We start from the raw sequence: 22,326 nt of genomic DNA on the forward strand, positions 1-22,326 counted from the left end.
CCCTGACCGCACCCGCTTCATACATTCTGCAACAGTCGAGACCTACACTTAACCGCTACATTGATGCGGTGTCCAAGTGACCTCGAGACCCACCTCTTCATGGATACTGTAACCTGGCAACCCTTCATAGCTATTGTAACATGGCAACCCGGCAGTTTTCCTTACAGACGGTATAAGAGGCAATCCTTCAAACGCTCTGCCACCTTGCAGCACCATTTATTTTCCTGAGGGAATTTTATTTTTGCAAGACAGGCTCAGAAAGTATTCAGCACATTTCTAGTGAGGAGCGTTGAGTTAAATCATCGGTGTCAGTGGGTTTTTGGGTGTGTCAGGTTAACCCAGGGTTTCTTAGATCCCTGCAGATGTTCTTGACACCGTGATGGCTGTTTACAGCTCGCAGGCCTCTCAGGGACCTGCCAGTAAGCAGGTTGGCGTCCCAGAGACTGTCACAAGCTCATTATTCAGTTGCCTGGAGGTTAAGCTTCATTGCATTATATTAGCAGTTGTTAATTAACCACCTGAATCCGTCTGAAATAGTAAGCGACACGAGTTCTGGTTTTGGTTTCCTTGCTCTCTTTTTTCTCATTGAATCATTAATATGATTGACGTGCGTAAAGTAATAATAATGAGCAAATTGCGTTTTGAAATTTGTTACCAATTAAATACTCAGTGAAGACTTTTTAATGAGCACATTATATTTTGCGTGTTATAGCCAATGAATTGCAGAGTGCACACGGATAAATGCTCTGTAATGTTTTTTTGTGCTTCATCTCTGACAGATCCGCAGTCAGCGCTAGAGTTACGCGAGCATATTGGCTGAGGATCTTGATAATCTTTCCTCAGCCAGAAAGAAGTTGTTAGTCAAGAGAGAAAGAACAACATGAACACCTGTTTTCTCCAATGACTACATGCTCAGAGATTAGTTAGGATTCAACAGATATTCTCATCTTATTTGCAATAACCCTCTCAGGAGCTGTTTGCTCTCTCAGAGAAACAATATATATTTTGCCTAGGTAAACAATACTATTAGAGCTCCATGGCAAAACAAAATAGTATAGAAAGTAAGTTGCAGTCAGAAGTGATTGTGGGAATACAGGGATACAATAATTTTCTTTAAAAAAAGATGATTGCTTTTTTTTTGCTGCTGCTGAGGGTGTAGCTACTGCATGCATTCTTCTCCCCTGTGCTTTCTTTATTCCCTTTGAGCTGGCTGTCTATCTGCACTCAGGTGGACATAATGCATGAGGAGCGCTTTTCTGTCACATACAACTCATCTATTGTTCTGACTTGGAATATTGCCGCTGTGTGTCAAGGAACGGATAAAGACTGAAAGCAATTACTTCAGTGTGGTAAAGCAATTGTGTCTGTCACCACTTGATTTGAAATGCAGCTCAACACCAAAAACACCTTATACATAAAAAGAACACCTCCGGTCTGCCTTGTTAAAAGAAGACTTGCTCCTCAACTGCCGATGCATTAGTCTGCCTGAAAACTTTTCAAAAGCATTAGCACTGCACATCAAAGAAGGATCTCTTCAAAAGCAAAGTTGATTGCCTTGAATTGTTATTCTGTGGCCCTGCTGTCTTTAAATGCTCAGTTTGGTTTGGTTGTGTGCGTTTTCCTTCCAGACCGTCAGCACCGACTCATATCCTGTGAAGCTTCACTATGACAAATCTCACGACCAGGTGTGGCTGCTCAGCTGGGGAGACATGGAGAAGAATTTCCCTACTCTCCAGGCAAGTTCCCTGTTTATTACACTCCGATGTTATTCATTCCTCTTTAGAGGTTTATCCTTGTGAGCGGTAGAAAAGCAAAGAAAGAAAGATACAAGCACGGAGATGCAAACATTCAGCATTGTTAGGATTTGATCCAAGGTTAGCAAATGGCCAGTGAACACTGTACTGGAGCAATTATCACCGTGCTGGTTTAATGATCAATTTGTTTGTATTATTTTTTTGATTAATAAAATGTCACAAAAATGCCCATCACATTTTCCATATTGTCCATAGTGATGTCTTTAAATTGCTCGTCAAATGAAAAGTGACTCAAACAGTTGATTATCAAAATAGTGAGACAATAATTGATAAAACGCTTTAGCTAAAGATAAGATTGCCATAAATATAAAGCAATGAATGTGAAAAAGTTCACATCTGTCTCCAGTAAATACCATGAGTAAAGGCTCTAATATTGACACTTCAACATAAAATAAATTATAGGTTTGTCAACAAAGACAATCCACAAAGAGCAATATCATAAAAAACACAATGATCAGTTATATTCACATTGATAGACTTTACTCTACCTATAACAAATGGAGCAACTTCTTTGTCAGGTTGTAAAAACTTACAGCAACACATGTACAGTACATTGTAAATACGCCTATAATAACCATCTGGGCATGGCATTACAATTAATTAAATGTGAATTCCTCCAACTTGTCCTGCGTTTCCCCATTTTCCAATATGACATGAACATGGGATTAATCTTTGCAGCCTCTCTGGGGTTTTCAGCTGTTGATTAGTTTGTCTTGCCTGATGAGGGGCAATTAATAGTCACTTACAGTGCAGTGTGTAAGTATTTGGAAAGTGACACATTTTCCATTTTTTTTAGCTCAGAACTCCAATGCACTAAATTTGAAATAAAAAACTGACTATGAGGGTAAAGTCAAATAATAACCGGGGGCGTGGCCAGCAGGAACAAACACTGAGTGCAGAGGAATTACCTGTAGCCTACTACAACAGCTCACATGGTCAATGTAGTACAATGTACATTTACATCAGTACAACACAGCCATTCCAGTACAGTGTTCCTCATTGAAGAGCTTTTTCTACTGGCAGCCAAACTATCCACAGAGACCCAAAACAGACAAGGTGATTAAACTGCTAAAAACACTGAATAAAGCAGTTTTACCTGGAAAATCAGTGTTTCTCCGATGCTGTTTGTCAGACAAAGGATGTCCCGGAGGGGCTGTGAGCGGAGCTGCTGCTAACGTTAGCTCAGCTTATTTCTCTGATAACTTAAGATCCAGACATCTGATGACTAAATTCCATCATCCGGTTAAAATATAGGAGGTAAAAACACCCAAGATCTAAAAAGGTCACAATGCTGACGCATGCAGAAAGGGGAAGGGGAAAGCCATTGACAGGCGACCAATGAAACACACCATTACCTGAATAAAATTATAGATTTCTCTAAGTTTGAACATTGTTGGAAACATCTGCGATAATGATAGTACATAACTCTATAAAATATATGAGATAGCTCTAATGTTTATAGACATTTTAATGCCAAAATTTGACATATTATAGCTTTAACAAAACAACAGGTAAACATAGACAACGTTTTCAGTTTGCATTGTCTGAATAATCAGGGGAAAGAAGAAATAAAAGCCTCCTGGCACTGAGGTAAATAAAGGACAATTTATGGTGTCTGCAATAGCTAATGTCAGCATATCCAATTTTTGGGTCTAGGTTTAGCCACATTCATGTTAGAGTAACAGTGAAGGCATTGTAGCAGGACAATGAAAGGGTTAGAATCCCTACTGTTCACCTAGTTATGGATGTAAACCTTTTAAAATTAGTGCTGGAGTACAGAACCAACACAGCAAAAATGTGTTGCCGTCCAAATACTTACTGATTACACTGAATGTCACCATCATAGAATCAACAAATATGTAATAAAAAATGGTCTTTTTAAAAGTATCTTTTCCTCTGAGAGTTGCTTTGATTCAGTGTGAGGGTGTTTTTTCTTTATTTTTTTTTACTTGCTTGAAATTCCTGCTCATCATCGCCTGCACAGAAATTCATGAAGCAGAGTTTGGTCCGTGGCAATTTGCTTTGTGCATTGTGGCACAATCAAAGAAAACCCTGCCTACACACAAGCACATGTCTGCACGCTTCCACACATGCACCAGTGTTATTTAGACACCAGTGACAACGGCACACTTCACCTTGTACTGTGAAGCTCCAAAGTCTCAGCAATAAGAGGATATGCTGTATCTCAAATCAGTGCACCAACAAATAATTTAAATGATAGCAACATATTAAGTGATTTATTTAATGATACTCCAAAAAAAAAAACTTAACAAATACAAATAAAAGTATTTCGGTTCTAAGCTACAAATAGGTAAGAGTTGCAGATTAAAATAAGTAGAAACCAGCAGCACTGAGTGTATTCATCAAGCTCATGTTTAACACCCACCTCCTTCTCCATCACCAGGTGATCAGTCAAGCCAGTGGAAGAGTCTCACATCACACTGTCCACACACAGCCAGTCGGCAGACGCTTCGACAGGGTGGACGACTTCTTCATTCCCGCCTCCAGCCTCATCATTAACCACATCAGGTATGTCCAGTATGGTCCAAGAACACTCCTAATGCAAATTGATTTGCAAATTAAATTCACCCCAGTGGCTTTTTATTCACTTTTTCTCTCCTAGACTCAATACTACAATGATGATTTGGATGGGCATTTTGTGAGAGAGTGAGTGTGTGCTCATCTGTTAATGTGATAATGGAGGTCTTTGGAGAAAGGCCCAGTTGTCATGTGTGCTGCATGAAACCTGGCAGATCACCTGAAATAGTTCTAAAAATAAATCCTTGTTGCATCAGCTGTGGAATTAACATTTTGGATCTGAATTTATAAATCCAAATGTATAAATCCAAAAGCAAATTAACAACCACTGGAATATTTGTAATTACTAAAAGTGAAAATCAATCTTGTAATTCTGCCATTAGGGATGGGAGATAAATACAAATGCAATGCAAACATTTCCTCAATACAAATACAACATTTCAAGCTGATTGAGAATAAAAAACACAAGCTTTTATTAACCAATCACATAGCAGGCTTTTGGGAATGACTCATCCATTTCCTCAAATAGACACAGCAGAGTTGGTTGAGTCCGCTAAATGCACTACATACTATTGGATGTTTAGATTGGAGAGATGAATGCTTTCTCTGAGGAAGTTTCATCATGTCAACACAGAGAGCAACAGTTGAGCAGTCACAACAACCTCAAACCCTGTGCCAACAAAGACGGTTAATACCACATGAAGTAACATCCTCCAGTAATCTGAGTGAAAGCAAATAATCTGTTTGTGTGTGTTTCTGTGTTTTTGGACCCATTACGAGGGAATCTCAGCAGAAAATAGTGACTTCATTTTTATTATGAACTATATTGTCCTGCCCCACCTAACAGTCAGGACATCAGTCCATCTGTAACTGGTGAGATACCTGAGGTGCTGTTAAGGTCAGTGTTTGAGCACATTGCTTTAACCAGCTATGTCACTAAAACAAGGGTTGGCAGTGTAATTATGTTGCTAGGCATCCAGCGCGGTAAGTAAATGCTGATGACCATCATTTGGAGCAGTCGATGCAGCCTTAACTCAGATCGTTTTAAATGCCACGCAGGTTGTGTGTGTTCGGAAAAAGATTCTTTAAATCTATACACAGTCAGACAGTGTCCACATGAACTTTAAAAAACTGAGTCAGCTATAATGCTGCTGACATTTTATCTTTGACAATATCAGAGACGAATCAGAAAGAAAGCAATTCAATCACAGCACCTGCTTCCTCAGTACTGAAGCTAAAGTGTGCAGACTCTGCTTGAAATTGTCAAAAAGGCTGGTTCTTCTCAATATAAGTCATTAGCACACCTTGACTAGATTTACTTATTGTTATTATTTATGTGTTTTAATCTGCATAAAGCTACAAAGACAGTAGCCAGAGGGAGACAGTTGGCCCTTCAGCTCCTCTCTAACACTTCAATTAATCAACAACAGAGCTTAGACGTACTGAATGCACATTGTATCGAAACACTGATGTGGTTTTTATAAGTCATGAGCAGTTGTCACACTCTGGCTTAACATGGACACAGAAAAGCCGGTCCCAAACACTTGAATGATGTCACGGAGAGGCCAGAAACAAGCAGGAGGTCTGAAGGATTTCAGGATGTTAACGGTCTCCTGGAGAGGAGTAAGCAGTCCTGTGTGTGTGTGTTGTGTGTGGGGGTTGCTGGCACAGCTGTAATTAGATCCTCTGAGACCTGCAGGGAAGATTGCAGGGAAGTGTGGCCACCTTTTTTGCAATGTTGTGTTTGAAAATTGCCATCTTTACCAACTAGTTGCTCAACCATTTTGATGCTCTTAAAAATAAGCTTACTAAAAGGTTACTGCAGGTCCTCTTCATCATGAATGTTGTTTATGTGGCTAAAAGTGTGAAACAATACCTCAACAATTAAACTCCACACAGTATACATGCTGTGCAGCTCACTGTTTACACAAAGTTCTTTCTCACTGTATTCAATTCTGTGGGCAGGCTGCTAAATAGAACTGATATTAGTTCAGAACAATTTTTTTAAACTCCGGTACTTTTTTTTTTATTTTGGGGAAAAAAAAAAAATTTTTTTTTTTTTTTATTAGTCTGCTGATTAGTTGCTTGATTAATCATTAAGTCAGAAGTGCACCACAATTTCTCAAAACCCTAATACCCTTATGTTCATTATCAATTAGTCTGACAATTTCTTTCGTGTAGAAAATGTCAGAAAATAGTGAACTAATACTGCTACAAAATGTGGTACTTTTGTTTTCTCCTGGCATTTTTTAGATGCAATTCCTCTCTGAGAGCTGTAGGTGAAACTCACTCCCTCACAGGATCACCATTAGCTAGGCACGCTCCAATATATTGCAGTCACGTGTTTCTGATGACGCTCGAAATTCAGTATGAGGCCGAAAGTGAATGGAATGGATGAGATGGAAAGATTAAAGCCTCATTGTGTTGTTCCAGTCAGCAAGTGTGTAAAATCTGGAATCAGTCTTAAATTTTAAGAACACAATTACCTTTGACCTTTGTGATCATATTTCACAGTTGATTGGACACTGAATCGGTCAAAACATTTGACTCAATCTCCCCTTCTGTTCCTGAGTTATGGTGTTGAATAATGCCATAATTATGTCACAGTGAAGTTGATCCTTGACCTTTCGGGTAAAAAAATGTCATCACTTTATCGTTACATCCCGTTAAAAACATATGTGTGAAATTTTGTCATAGTTACCACAACAATTCTTGAGTTATGAACAAAAATGTATTGTGTTAGATCAAAGTGACATTGACCACCAAAATCAAATCACTTCACCCTTGAGTCTAAGAGGATGTTTGTGCTACAACCCAGGAACATAAATATGTCCATTACAAATTCCTAGAGCCAAAGGTCTGTACGTTTAAAGTATTTTATTTTGTCCAACCAACAGACTAAAACCTGAAAATATTCAGTTTACAAACACAAAAGACTGAAAAACAGCAGGGCATTTCAGCTTGAAAACAACTGAAAGAATAATCGCAAAGCAACATAGTTCATAAAAACAGTTGAATATGAAGCTGAATATTCTGTCGATTGACTAACTGATTTTGTTTCAGCACTAGTAATACTGTAGCTGTAACTGAAAACCTTGTTATGGAAAAAACAACCAGACAGAATGAGCAGAAAACTGTTAATACAACCTGAACAAAGTAATGCAGTATAGCCCTTTAGTATAGGGGTGTTGTATTGGATTGTGGAATATTATTAATTATTATTATTATTATTATTATTATTATTATTATTATTACGTGTTTCTAATGTTTTGTCCTGCTCAGTCAGTGGGGTTTCAGACAAATTTCTGCTTCATTTATTATTTGATTCACTACATTTAGCTGAAAGCAGATGGAAGTAGCACCCTCAGACGCTATTGGCTCTCCATGTAGTTTTGTTACAAACTCATAACTCAGCCTTATAACAGTGGTAGGAAGTAGTCTTCTGTATATTTGCCAGGAGAATATATCAGTATACAAAGAGCTTTAGGTCTATACATGTGCATGGATGTTTTTTATTCAGACAGCTGTTGTAGGGAAAGTTTAAATGAACTGCTGCCTTGTGGCTCAGATTTTTTATTATTTTTTTAATCTAGTAGCCACACAGCCATTTGTCTGCCGGCAGCAACACAGCATTGATTAGTCGATTTAGCAACATGAACAGAAGACATATATTCAGCAACTTCCGGGGATTGTTTAATGACTGGGGATTCCCTCAGCAGCTACTATAAAGCGAGCAGGAACTTCTGGGGGCTGTCATTCATTAAAACCATCGACTTACAGTCAGGCAACTCTGCATGTCAGCAAAAAAAACCTGTTATTTTTTATTTTTACCCACATCTACAGTACACTGCCAGACTGCCTTTTGGCAAAACAAGCCAAGCGAGATGTTGATTCGATGTATTTGCGCTAGAGGATGGGTGAACAAGAATTGCTGTGTTATAGATATATTTTACTGTGCAGCATTCATTGTTCTGTTCCTTGTTGATAAATTTTGCCCTCAGGATCTTCAACTGAACTGTGGAGCAAAGTGTTGAGACCCAGTCATTTCTAAACTGAAAATATTGATGTAGATAAGATGATAAAATGTTAAATAGTTTAACATAACCCTGTTGTGCAGAATCAGGGAGAATTTTTAATGCATTAATCATTGGTACAAATGACAAACAGCAGCTGTCAGTTTGGCTGAGAGCAATCTGGGTCTGCCAATAAAGCAACCCAGCTGTGCTCACATTAGAGCAAGGCCAAACAATGTCTGATTATTAATTTATCATACTTGAAAAAATATCTCGCTGTTAGTGAAAATAATATTTTCACTGCAGGATAAATGCACGATTGACCTTAAGCTTCCAAGCATACTAGCAAAATATCACAGTATGCGCACACTACCCCTTGATCTGTCACAACAGCCACAATACTGAACACAAAACAGAGCACAACAATTTAAAGAGAGTTTGACGGGTAGAGTTGACATTAGTCTGTAAATCATCAGCTCCCCTCTCCCAGTAAATGAGAATGGATTGCAGGTTCAAACTGCACAGTACATGTTAAAAATGATTCCTCTCTAAATTCTCACCTGTTTCGAGCTTATTTTTTTAATATGGGTGGGACGTAGTAACAACCGTTTTGTTTAGTGTCAGAGGGCCTCCTTTGATTTAGAAAGATTTTGCCAGGACCTCCAATCTAACTGACCTAACTGCTGTAAATAGAAAATATATGTCCTTATTCATGAGGCTTAATATGACTAATAACATAATTATAGCCTGGTTGAGGTCATTTTTCTTTTTCAGTTTCCAGTCACAATATCTGAAAAATCACAATTGTCATAATTTTTTCAAGATTGACACAAGGACAAACTTGTTTTGCAGTGAACCCACAACAATAAGATAATAACAATAATCAGTAACAATAATTGTCTGTTTTCGGTGAAGTTCTGTTTTATTTCGATCACATCAGTCTCTGTCAAGACTATAGGTAACCACAAAATGTAAAATACTAATCCAAAAATGTTACAACAAGCACACTACAGTTTTTCTTTTGACAGCTGCCATGTGGGAAATCAGACTGTAGGGCTGACCAAACTTTCTGACATACCACAAATCCACCAGATTGTCCAGCAGCTACAAAACGTCAAACCTGAACCAATCTGGCAGGACTTTGGCTTGCATAGAACTAAGCCAAGAACACACAATTGTGGGTTAAGAATTGGCCTGGCATTATATTAAAGATGGTTACTTTATATCCTGTTAATTTGTGTGCACAGAGTTTCTTTGTCAATGACTCCATTTAAAAAAAAACGGAATAACCCCACACAGATCTGGTCTGTGTGGACCCAGTGTACAAAATGATCTCTGGATCAATGAGTCCCTCCACAGGGATGATAATGTGCTCTGTGGCTTTCAAATAGCCATTTTCTGTTCACAGGTACAGACAGCTTGGTGTTCAAACGGCATAAAATATGATGAATGACGGCAAGATTGAAGTGCCTGTCAGCATCGATCAGCTAGTATTCACATTTAATTGAGGCCTGTCAGCTCCTTGCATATTCCCCCTCTACCCTGTTCAGCTGTAAAAATGTAATGTGCCATTAACAGATTCTTTGTTTTTTTTTAATGACTAGCATTTTCACTGATCAATGCCCCACATATAAAACTGCTATAATTCTATTAGGGGTGGAAAGTGTAATTGATGCTATACCACCGATATGAAGATTGTCAGGGAGCAGAATTGGGCTGTTGAAGTGGTTAAATGAAGCTTTAAGCCACATTATTATTTTTTCTTCTGAACATGTCTAACATTATGCCAGTTCAATTTTCATAATTACCCAGTACCAATCAATTTGCCTTTCTTCTCTCAGTTTGACTCTTGATATGTAAATTGTGCTGCTTTATTTTAAAATGTTACCACTTGCTGCTTGCATGAGCCTTAGAAACAAAAGCAATCAACACTCTTTACTGGCACTTTCCTTAGTTAAAATATTAAAAAATAGATTTTCAGAGACACTGCATGATTAAATTACCTTAAAATCACTTTTACTCCATATTTATAAGCGTTCTTGCTGTCTTAACCATCCAAAAAAGTTGGATTGTTTGTGAAGACAGCACAAAATAATTAAATTTTCAACTGTGATTATTAAATAATTTTGTCACGCTATGTAGCACTAAACACAGAGTACATCTGACACTGCTGGGGTGGGGGTATTTCATCATGAACTAAAGTACTGGACAGGATAAAAATGTGACCTGATGATGGCATTATAAAGTTAAGGGGCCTCTTAAGTTATTATTGCATTCATCATGAGAGGAAAATAAATGTCTGTCCCAAATTTAATAGGCAATCTCTCCAGGAGTTGTCAGGACATTTCACCACAAACCAAAAGTTATTAGGATAAATCATCTGATAACAGTCATTGCCTACAGAACATTTTACACCAGTCTATCTTGTAGATGTTCATTTCACTGGATAATAGGGGTGTAAGAAAATGTATTGCGATATTTAGTTTTTAAGTCAGAATATGTTGTGACTGAATTGTAAACCCTGCTATGGTATTTTCATATTCACACCAATACACAGCACTACTGGATATATAATGAAGTAAATTAAAGTTGGGTCTTGACCAAACTTAAGACACCTCATCCTCAAATTTGATGGCAATCAACTCAGTAGTTGTTAAAATATTTTAGTCTGGGCCAAAGTGGTGGACCGATTGAGCGACATTGCCATCTCCAGAGTCTCTCAAAAAATTTGGTTTACAAGAAGACAAAATGTGTTATTGATTCTGTGTTTTTCTTTGTTTTTTTCTTTGAAATTGTCAACAGATTTGGCCTCATCCTTCATCGAAATGAGCCTGTTCTCCACAAGATCGACCTGGAGACGACATCGTATGTGAAGAACATCAGTTTACGGGAGTATAACTGCATCCCCAAGTCTGTAGCGTACACCCATCTTGGCGGCTACTACTTTGTCAACTGCAGGCCTGACTCCACCGGCGCCACGCAGCCCCAACTCATCTTGGACAGTGTAACAGATAGTGTGATCGGCCAAAACCATGACGTCACCGGCACTCCCTATGTGTCCCCAGACGGCCACTACTTGGTCACTGTAGATGATGGCGACGGCCTAATGAGGATCCAGATGATCTCAGAGCGGGGAGAGATCCAAGAGCCCTTTGACATCCACACTAACCTGCACCTTTCTGATCTGGCTTTCCAGCGCTCCTTCACCGAAGTCCACCAGTACAACGTGTTTGGCAGCTCTGGCCGTCAAACTGACGCTCTGTATGTGGAGCTTAGCACCGGCAAAGTCAAGATGATAAAGAGCTTGAAAGAGGCCACCAAGTCGTTCGATTGGCCATGGAGCAGTAGGAACAGGGTAATGGCGGGCAGCGGACTGTTTGGACAGTACCTCATGACCCCCTCCAGAGAGTCCCTCTTCATCCTTGACGGACGGCTTAACAAGCTCAACTGTGAGATCACTGATGTCCTTAAAGGCAACGTGGTAGTGTGGGTCGGGGAGTCTTAGGTCATAAAGTCAAGACCCAATGAGCTTTCTTTTCCTCAAAAGGTACTGTTGCACAGAATTCTGTTGCAGATATTTTGATTTTGTGAGAGCGCAATAGTGAATACCACAGATTCAGAAACCAAATTGACCATTTGTAAATGCATTGGATGAGGGACTGCCATCCCAAAAAAATAATAGATAAAAAGTGAGGGAGTAATTGATTGATATTGTCTTAAAGCCAAGTTAAAACCATTTTTTCCACTGGGTGGTTCATGTTTAAGTCAGCATAAAGTTGCTTGCTGGTAATCTTTTTCAGGAAAATTGGTATGAATCCGTAAATATGTGCACCTTTGCATTATTATTCACAATCGGTTGTATTCAGTGTGTGGGAATGCTGTAGATAATCTCTGAAACAAACCAATATTTAAATGAATTGGCGAAATCAATATATATACACATATACATACATACTGTATATGTCTGGATTAACTCTTGTAATTTAAGTTTACCCATCCCCAACTTTTTCCCGTGCCTTCAAGGAAAATTCCCCTCCACCAGAGGAATTAACGTAATTATTCCCAGTGTGACTGCAGACTACACCTCTTCCTTTGACCCCTTCATTTGTGGTGAGCGTGGTTCCTCACAAATCTATCGCTCTCGTCTATCTGTCCGTCCATTGCAGCCAACTCAGTCTAATTAAAACAAGCCCTTGCTGTGACCCAATCCTGTTTGAAGTGGAGGCTGAGAGGTTCATTATGGTTGTGCGATCTGTAACCTTTGATCCGAAATTATAACCAGCGTTGGAACAAATATATAGATTTTTTCTTTTTTTTTTCCCTTTTTAGTCCAAAGCAGAAAAATGAAAGTCAGTGACAATGTTAGTTAAAACTGTACCAGCTTTATACACGACACATTGTGAAATTTAATATGTTCCTTAGCAATGAGTCAATAGAGAACTCGTGCGTGAAGAAAATCCTATCATAACTTCAATATCCCTGGACCAAAAAGAAGAAAAGAAAAGCTCTTAGAGTATAATAGAATGAACTGTGGAAACATGCATTGTCTGCTCTGTTTGACAGCATGTTTCAAGTGGATGTTTTAATGTGAAGTAATGATGAGCTATCACACTGGGGAGTGAGGTAGTCGTGGTTGTATTGTGTAGAGGGTCTTTGAGGATAGGCTTTGAATATAAGAAACAACTCTTTCTGAATGCTCCTGCAGTAGATACATAGCTGGCAAGTCTATGAAACAGTTTCCTAGCTGGACACATTTCTATGCATTTTCACCCTGGCACTCTATGACTCTGTGAATCACAATGGGCAACTGTATCTCGATTTAGTACGGACTTTTGATGTGTACAGATTATATAAAGTCATTCTGTCTTTCCTGTTAAATCTTACTAATATATATTTTGATTTTAATTTAATTTGATGCTTTTGTTCCCCAGTCATGTTGTTTTCCAACCTTTAACTGTACTGCTGATGATGATCTCTGAACTTTCTCTCTATTTATGTTCTGTACATAGCGGCTGACTGTGAGTCCATTAGTTTCCCATCGATGTACAGATTCACGCAGGTTCTTTTCATTTTCTGAGCCAATAATCACACTCCTTTTTAAGAAATGAAAACACACAGCTATCATTATGAACATCCTGTACCCAAGCACATTGTGATCACAAACAACGCTTTCACCTTCATATAGCCATGTCTTGTATGTTTCTTCATGTGATTGTTATTTATATAGAGAAAACACGCTTGTCATTTTATCCAACAATAAAAACTAGACCATGAAAAACAAGTGTAATATTGAATCTTTTCCTCATTAAAACAAACCTTTTGTACTGTAGATGCTGGTACACAGACAATCCAGTTTGAACATTATACTTTAGGTGCTAAAGCAGACTGTTGCCAATTATTATGCTACAAGGGATGCTACAAGAACAAGGTCAAGACTGTTGTTCCTTCGGGTTTTTTATCTAGCAGCAAGGCATGCAGTACAACGTATCATTATAATTAGCAAAGAAAGAAAATACAGTTCTAAGACTTCTGTGACCGAATGAAAAGCTGACTGAATTACCAGGAAGGCTGAGCAGCATGGGTTGGAGTAGTGTGTTATGTAGTCAGTTTATGTCAAATATAATATTTAAATTATTTTAATTTTATTTGCATAGGAAAGTGTGATATTCTGAACTTTATGGAAAATGTGATTGATGTGGGCATGATTCACTTATGTTTTGTTTGAAAAATCTTAAATCTGTAAAGTAACTGCATCTGTACAGTATTTCCATTTATAATTTAATTTAGAAATTAAGTGCAGTTGAAGTGTATGACAGGATCAGCATTTTAATACTTTAATAATCCCAGGGAAATTACTTGTTAGCAAGTAAGTAAAACTACGTAAATAGTACATCAAACTTGTAAAAATACCGTTTATACAGTACTTGGGTACAAATTTACAGTAGTTAAATTATTTATGCTTATTTCTAGCCACTGCCAAGGCACTTACAGTAGTTCATATACCATTGTATCAGCTGTTTGAAGAAACTAAAAGAAATAAGGTCACTGTCAACGTGAGTGTAAATTTACAAGTAGTTTTAAGAAATAGTTACCATTGTATCTTTAAGAAACAGAGTAGGTACTGATTAGTCCATTAATAGACATTAATCCACAATAATTCTGATAAGCGATTATTCATTAAAATAAAATTTTGTGCATTTTTTTTCATTTTTAAATAACATTAATATACTGGTTCCTGTCTTAAATGTGACTATTTGGGTTTTATATTGTTGTCAGACAAAACAAGACAATTGAGGACATCAATTGTCATAGCAGAACTCCATGCAAGGCGACCCGCAGCATCTGTAGATAAAAACGGCTCATTCTGAGTTAACAAAAACACAACAATTACTATATTCAGGTAATACACAAACGAAAACATACCTGTGAATATTATATTCCATTTCTGCCAATAGATCCTGCTAAATGTTACACACTGCAATCCTTGGAGACAAATGCACCTGTCAATGTGCGTCCACTAAAAGTGCTTATTTCTGCCACTGACAGGTTAAGGTTGTTATTCTAACATAATGACAACATTATGGGAAGGATTCCTATAGAGACCAGAAATAGCCATAATATCGCTATCACTCACCATACTCCAGAGGCAAAAACTGTAATTTTACCTTGCATATCATTGTAACAACATAACTTCATTCAAAGTGGAAACAAAATAAAACTCACTGAAAAAGACTATTAGTCTTTACACTGTTCCAACAATCACAAACATCTGTTATATATATATATAACAGCTGTTTATATGCAAGGACAGCATTTGTCCTTGCAAATTGAGACTAAGTTTTCAATTCAATACAATGCATGATGCCATCTTACCAAAATGAGACTGAAGACAAATTGACTGAAAAAGATTTTCTCAAACATCTACAAAATATATTTTCTCTTTATTTTTGTGCAGAACAATGCATATTTCCTTTTCTTTGTAAAAGTAAAACTTCGTCTTGATTACGATGATTGATATCATAATTCATTTTCTATCTCACTAATCTTCACATATCTTTACATTTCTGTAAAATACTGTAACTGACACCCGCCATCTAATTTTCTGTGGCCATTACATGCTTTACTTTGATCTATATCAGTCTTCTTTGTTAGAAATAGTTCTTTACGTACTTGGGAGACAGTGATATTTTCTTGACCCAAATAAAACTTTTTCAGAAAAAAGCAAATTCAGAACAAGTTGTTTGTTAAATTCCTTCGGGGTCTGATGTGAATAGAAAATGTTTTAAAACCAACTCATCTGTAAAAAAAATTTAAAAAATGGTAGGAATCTTCTTCCGTTTAAGGCCAACTGAATTTATAGATTTTTTTATTTTTTTATTTTTTTATTTTTTAAAATCAAATTCACATCCTTGAAATACAAAACCATTATACAGATCTTTTATGAACTCCCATTTTATTCACAACAATCTATGTTCAAGCAAGATTTCTCTGCTAAAACTATATTCAACACTTTCAGACAGTGTGTTATTTTTCCCCTCTGGACTTATTCATCTCTAAAATGTATACGGCTGTGTCAGGTGTTTTGGATAAAAGGATCCTCCAAATTGCACGAGGCTGTACCCTTATCTTCAAAATTCATGTGGAGAGGTACTTCCATCTGAAGAACCCCTACATCTGATAAGCCTTTTCCACTGATAATGAAAACCTACAACAATAAACCCTGTCTATGTCTACTGTACTGTATTAACTATTTGACTCATATGCCACAGAGAGTCTTTATGACCTGGACCTGTTGATACCGGATATTGTGTATTTGTTGGCTGATAGGTGTGTGTGCTCTGTTGGTAGTGATTAGGACTTCAACTAATGATTGTGTTCATTATTGATTATTTTTAAGATTAACCTGTTACTTGTTTAATTAAAAAGATTTCCGAAAATAGTGCCTCCCAGAGTCAAATTACATCTTCAGGCTGAAATCAAAAGGTGATTTACAACAATACACACATGAAAAACAGACCTGAATAAAAATAAATGTTTGACACAACATTTTCTGCTGATCGACCTATCATGGCAGCACTAGAAGAAATGTATCTAGAATGTCTATGGTGTTATCATAACACCTTGACCTTAATCATCATAATAATAAAAATAATAATAATAATAACTACACTGTACAGCTTTTTCTCTGACACATTCAGACACACTGTCAGTTCTTTTACAATGTGTCCTCATTATACAGTGGGTCAAAGACATGAACCTGTTGCTGATTCAGAAATTACTTTGTCAGAAGTTACATAAACCACAAAAAGTTTTTTTTTTTTTTTCCAAGGACAGTGCAAAAAATTAAAACAAACAGTGAACCGGCAACAGGGGTCATGGGGGGACAAGGCTCATTAATGTATGTGGAGAGTGAAGGCTGGCCAGTGTGGTCCGATCCAACAGACGGGCTGCTGTAGCTCAAACTGCTGAAACAGTTAATGCTGGTTCTGACAGAAAGGTGTCAGAACACACAGCGCATCACAGTTTGTTGGTACGGGACTACAGAACATGATGACCACCAGTGTGCCCAGGTGGTCATCATGTTCTGGCTGATCGGTGTATATTAGTGGAATATTATTATTTATTAAGATTTGTAGAAATAGATCAGACTTTATACGATGACCACATGATTCAATCTGCTTAATTTGCTGTCAGAAAAGTATAGACAGTTAAAAGTACAATATTTCTCTGAATTGTCAGGGAGTGAAGGGAAAAGCATTGTAGCAGTATAAATGTGTGTACACGGAAGCCTTTGAAAGCACTTGCTGATGACATACGTTCGGTTATTTACCAGGGATCAACAGAGCTAAAGCTTCAGTGCAAAAGTCTGTAACCCATTCTCATGATCACCATGCCCCCTTGCACTCCTGATAAATGCTCCCTAAGCCATTTCTCCCCCCACCGGTCCCAATTTATATTCATCTCTTAGTCACACAGGCTGGAAGTTTATATTAATATTCTTCCTTACAGAACCCCCTTTAATAAAACAGCCATGTGAATAGAAAAGAGGTCCTGGCAGTTCCTTAATTATCTATCGCTAGTCCTTTATCTTCTCCCGGTCACATGGGAGGGCCTCGGACCCCTCCCCACCACACACACTTGTGTCTCGCCTCCATCAGGAGGATTTAGCACAAGACTCTCTCTCTCTATTATTCCATTCATAAGACGAGCAGTGTAATCATGCCACTGGCTCCTTAATCATGTTGCTGGGGCCTGCCAACAGCACAACCTCTCTGCTCCATTCATACCGAGGCACCTGATGACTGATTGAGGCCACTGGTGGTGCAGCACCTTGTGTCGGTTGTAGGTCCTCATCCTGCATTCTCCTGCCCGCTCTCTCTCTTTCGCTGCCTCCAGAATAATCAGTGTACTTCTGTGTGGCGGTGGAAGGCAGCGGTTAGAAAATGGATTTTCTCTCAGGAAAGGAAGACTTCCTAAACTGCAAAATTGACTTATCACAGTCGTACTATAACCAAAATGTGACGTAATCACACAAAAAAAATTAAATCGTTTGACTAAATTGGATAAATTAATTGTAATCCATAAGATGTCAGAAAAGAGTAGAAAAATAACCCTAAATGATGGCTTCGGGTTGTTTGCTTCGTCTGACTAACAGTCCAAAACCCAAAGACACTGAACGCAACAAACCTGGCTAGCGCTTCTATGAGGCAGTGGGGTGATTTGAGCTAACGTCATCATGCTAACATGCCCATAGTTACAATGCTGACAGGCTGACGTGAAGCAGGTAAGGTTTACCAGGTTCACCAATCCTAGTTTAGTGTGTTAGCATGCTAACATTTGCTAATTATCATTAAACACAAAACAGCAAACAAACCAAACAGTTGAGGATGATGGGAATAAACCAAAATATTGGACAAATTTAGATTTTTATGTATGATGAAATAAAGTCAGGTGATCACAAAAGTTATTACAATTAATCCTTAGGGGGATGTTAATGTCTAAAGACATTTCCCTCACAACCCGACATATCTCTCTCTTGTGGTCATGCTAGAGAAAAAGTCAGCAGGATTCATGCTCTGGGAACCATGAATGTCTGCACAAAATTGTGTATATTTTTTTAATAAATCCATCAAGTAGTTATTGCACAGGATAAGTGAAAACTTTGTTGAGAAAGTTCCTTCTGGACCGAAGTGGTGGGCATACCAACTGACTCTGGAGTCACACTGCACGCCTGATTTAAAATAGCAGCGAGTCCTCACATTTTAAGTAATTAATCAAGAAAAATATAAAAAATAAACTGACTTCCCTCAAAGATGTTAAAACAACACCTTTTAATAATCTAAATTGTTGTGGATTAATTTTCCCTACATTGATTGAAAGATTAATTTACTGTTTAGCACTTCAAACTGACAAACTGACTGACAATTAATTTTCTGTTTATAAACTAATTGATTAACCATTCCCTTTTTCAAAAATAAATATGACACATTCTTTTACAAAATGGTTTCATTAGTCCTGAGTAAAAGAATCAACAGATGGGAGTTTTAGGAATCCGCTCATTAAGCAGTGTTTAGCAGTCCTTCCGGGAGTTCTGGAAGCCAGTCAATGCAAAAACCAGAACTTTTTAAAAGGTCATTTGGTGAATGTTACATCCACTCGCATTTGAAGTGCTGACTAGAGATGCTGAATAATTATATGATTCTTTATAATTTTTTAATATGTTTATATCAATTTGGAGGTGAGCTTTTAATATGCAAAGCGTTGCACATATGGTGGTAGCAGCGGCCGCGGATGTGTTTTGAGGCGCTGTCAGCAGACGCCTCGTCCCCTTTAGTTGTCCTATTGTCATGCTGAGCTGGCTGCCATGACACCTTGGCCAGAGGACGCCTGTGGACGCTCAGCAGTGACGGAGATGCAGGCACAGTCCTGTCATCTGGACACAGCCGACTGATCTCCGTCCTGATAGCGCCCAGGTCGACCATGACAGGAGCCACCACCTCCGCTTAGCATGCACCTTGTCTGTCCTTTTGCTGCTCAGTGTGCTGCAAAAAAGGCAGCAGAGGGACAGCTCCTGAAGGTCGACCCGAAAAGGAAAAACAAGGAGGAGGAAAGTCTGAAAGTTATCACCCATAGGTTCTTCCTCAACAGTTTTAACACCTTCCCTGACACATTTCGTCCGAGCAGGGATAATAACAGTGCTGCTGTCAGAGCAAGAATTCACAAGCACAGCACTGTGTTCATTGGTGTCATGCTATACTGGTTCCAGCACATTAGGGATAGTAGCCAAGTGTTTTGATTCTCAACCATATAATATAACCTGACCCTGTGAGTTTAACAAACTCCTACCCACAACTCACACTTTCTGCCTGACTGAAAATCCAAACTAACTTTATGTGTCTTTGAAGAGACATCAACAGATCCAATCACATTCGCTGTGACACCATTTTTCATTAGAGCTGCAATGATTAGTCGATTAATCAATTAGTCTATGCACAGAAAACTATTATGACAATAAAATAATTGATTAAGCAATTTGTTAAGCTAAAGTGGCAAAAATATCTTTGGGTTCTGGACTGTTTGGGCAAGACATTTTAAAAGTCGCCCTAGGTTCTGACAAATGGTCCTGTGGAATTTTTCACAATTTGCTGACATTTTACAGACAAATAATCAAGGAACTACTATGACTGGATGTAAGGCAGTATTGAAGTGCAATTTTCTTGATATAATCTGCTAATATTATTGGTATTGGTTCAAAATGGGTCCAACTGTCAAGCTGTCATTGTGCTTTTCTTTACTTTTTTAGTAATAGTGATAAAAAAAAAATAAAAATAAACGCTCCTTGTTTAGTCTGACCAACAGTCCAAAAATGCCGATAGATGTAGTTTACTACAATGTAAAATTAAACAATTAGCAGATCCTCACATTTGACAAATGTTTGGCATTTTTTACTTTAAGAATTACTTAAACAATAAATTCCTAATTACAATAATTGCCATTTAATTTACTGCTGATTGACTAATTAATTAACCAATTTATTCAGCAATTTCACAAAAGCTCCTCTTAACCCTAAAACATCATGTTTGGAAGCATTTCTTGGGTAGCAATATGAATTTGGAGCTCATTTTATTTTGATAATGATAATTAAGGCTCCACTGTTTAACAAGAGACAGACCACAGACCTTTAAAATCTTTAAAAAACAACCTCATATTTAGTCTAAATCATTTTCCTTTGCCTATTCTGCCCAGACTCTGTTGGACATGGAGCATTTAAACAGCCTGCTACCAAACACAGATCCCTGCAGTGTCATCTCAACCTCTCTCCAAACTTCAAGTCAAACAGGGACGTGGTTCTTGAGCCTTAAAAAGGTCTGAAATGACTATCACATTTCTCTAAGCAAGCTCTGCAACATACTCAAAATGAATTTTTGCATCAAATGACTGCACTGTGCTTCTGTATCTCATCACTGCAGACTTCCGACTCCAGCAGTTGTATAACACTGTCAGTGATCTCCAGCTGAGATGTCTGTTGATATATATTAGCTGTCTATATGTTCATGGACTGAAGAATCTGTTTGATTTGTTTGCTTTGCTGTTTTTAGGAAATGTCTTTGATGTTAGATTCTCTTTTGAGGAAGTTCTACTCTTTGTTTAGTCAGCCATGGGATATTGCTGCTCATAATCCAACTCTTTAATCTTTATTTGACAAACAAAATGATAATGCTGTTGCAGGAGAAACATCCTGCATCCTAAAGGTATGCATAACAGGCAGTTTTACAGAAAAGTATTTCCTGACACGTTCTAAAGTTGAACTGAAATTTGAAGTCTTCTCACTTTTTATGTAAGGAACTATAAACTCTTATGATACTTGCTATTGTGCATATTTTTCCCCTTTGTGGGAACTGTTTTTGTGGGAACAGCAGCTAGGCCTTTGGGTGGGTGGTGACTGATAATTTAGACCCAGCTTTGCTAGGAGACACGCTGTTCATTGCTGTGGTGCTTACTGCCTGGAGCACATCATAGTCCTGTGTAATCTATGAACGTTCATACAAGATGTTCTTTTGTTTTTTCTCAGCAAGCACACGCAGTTATGCATTGATAGCAATTAAAGCCATCCCTCCCTTTATAATAGTCAGTCAACCTTTGGGAGGACCCATTGCTGAAAGTTTGTGTTTCCAATGTCTGTTGTTTCAGTGCAGCCTGTTGGCTCCATTTACAGGTCAATGAAAGTCAAACTAAACTTAACTGACTTTAAGCTTTATTACTATGTAATGTTGTAATGTTCACCTTGTCAATATGTATCTAAATCTACCATGGATTTAAAAAGTCTATGTAGGGCGTTGTATAGACTGTGAAATTGAAGTGAAGTAAACAGATAGGATCTGGAATAAACTCTTGTAAACTGTGTATTTAGAAACAAATAAACTAGGGATTAGTGACTGGTCAGGTTCAGGTTCAGGTTTCCACTCTGGCTGGTGATTGGTCGACTGAACGTGCTGGTGCTCTCCTCCAGAGAGCTACAGCAACATGAGACTGAGAACACTCTCTGACTTTGCACAAAAAGTTTGTTGCTTGCCACTTAAAAAAAAAAAAATTAAAAAAGTAGAGTGCTAGGGGTTTTAAAGGTCACCAAATCCAGCAAGACAGTTGGCAACAACGAATTGGAATTGAAGTGACATTACAAACAAATTGGGCCTGCCCACACAGATATTGCACTAATTAAATTACAGTACTGGCATCATCAGTCAGTCAATCTAGGGCGCACTATGACAGCATAAAAATACTTCTCTTTTTCGCAAATTACAATTTTGAACAAGTACGTACACGAGTCAAAACAAACATTAAGGATAATATAACAATATCTATATATTGATTTCTTGGCAAAACTAATTTCAGTTTGACATTAAAACAGCTAATTTCTGTATGAATAAAATAATATTATATAAAATCTCTTCTCGTCTTTT

At 37.8% G+C, this 22,326-nt stretch overlaps 1 protein-coding gene across 2 annotated transcripts in view; it reads left to right on the top strand.

Annotated features, from left to right (window-relative positions):
• The window catches only part of fstl5 (follistatin-like 5), a 166,951-nt gene extending 153,305 nt beyond the window's left edge, over positions 1-13,646 (top strand). For both annotated transcript variants that reach the window (XM_051419118.1, XM_051419119.1), the window contains 3 exons: positions 1,629-1,736; positions 4,219-4,343; positions 11,168-13,646. In XM_051419118.1, the coding sequence (XP_051275078.1) occupies positions 1,629-1,736; positions 4,219-4,343; positions 11,168-11,870 (936 nt within the window). In that variant the 3' untranslated portion in view covers positions 11,871-13,646. The remainder of the gene's footprint in view (positions 1-1,628; positions 1,737-4,218; positions 4,344-11,167) is intronic.
• Positions 13,647-22,326: the final 8,680 nt, after the last annotated feature.

This window comes from Dicentrarchus labrax, unplaced genomic scaffold (assembly GCF_905237075.1).
Source record: "Dicentrarchus labrax unplaced genomic scaffold, dlabrax2021, whole genome shotgun sequence".
Classification (NCBI taxonomy): domain Eukaryota; kingdom Metazoa; phylum Chordata; class Actinopteri; family Moronidae; genus Dicentrarchus; species Dicentrarchus labrax.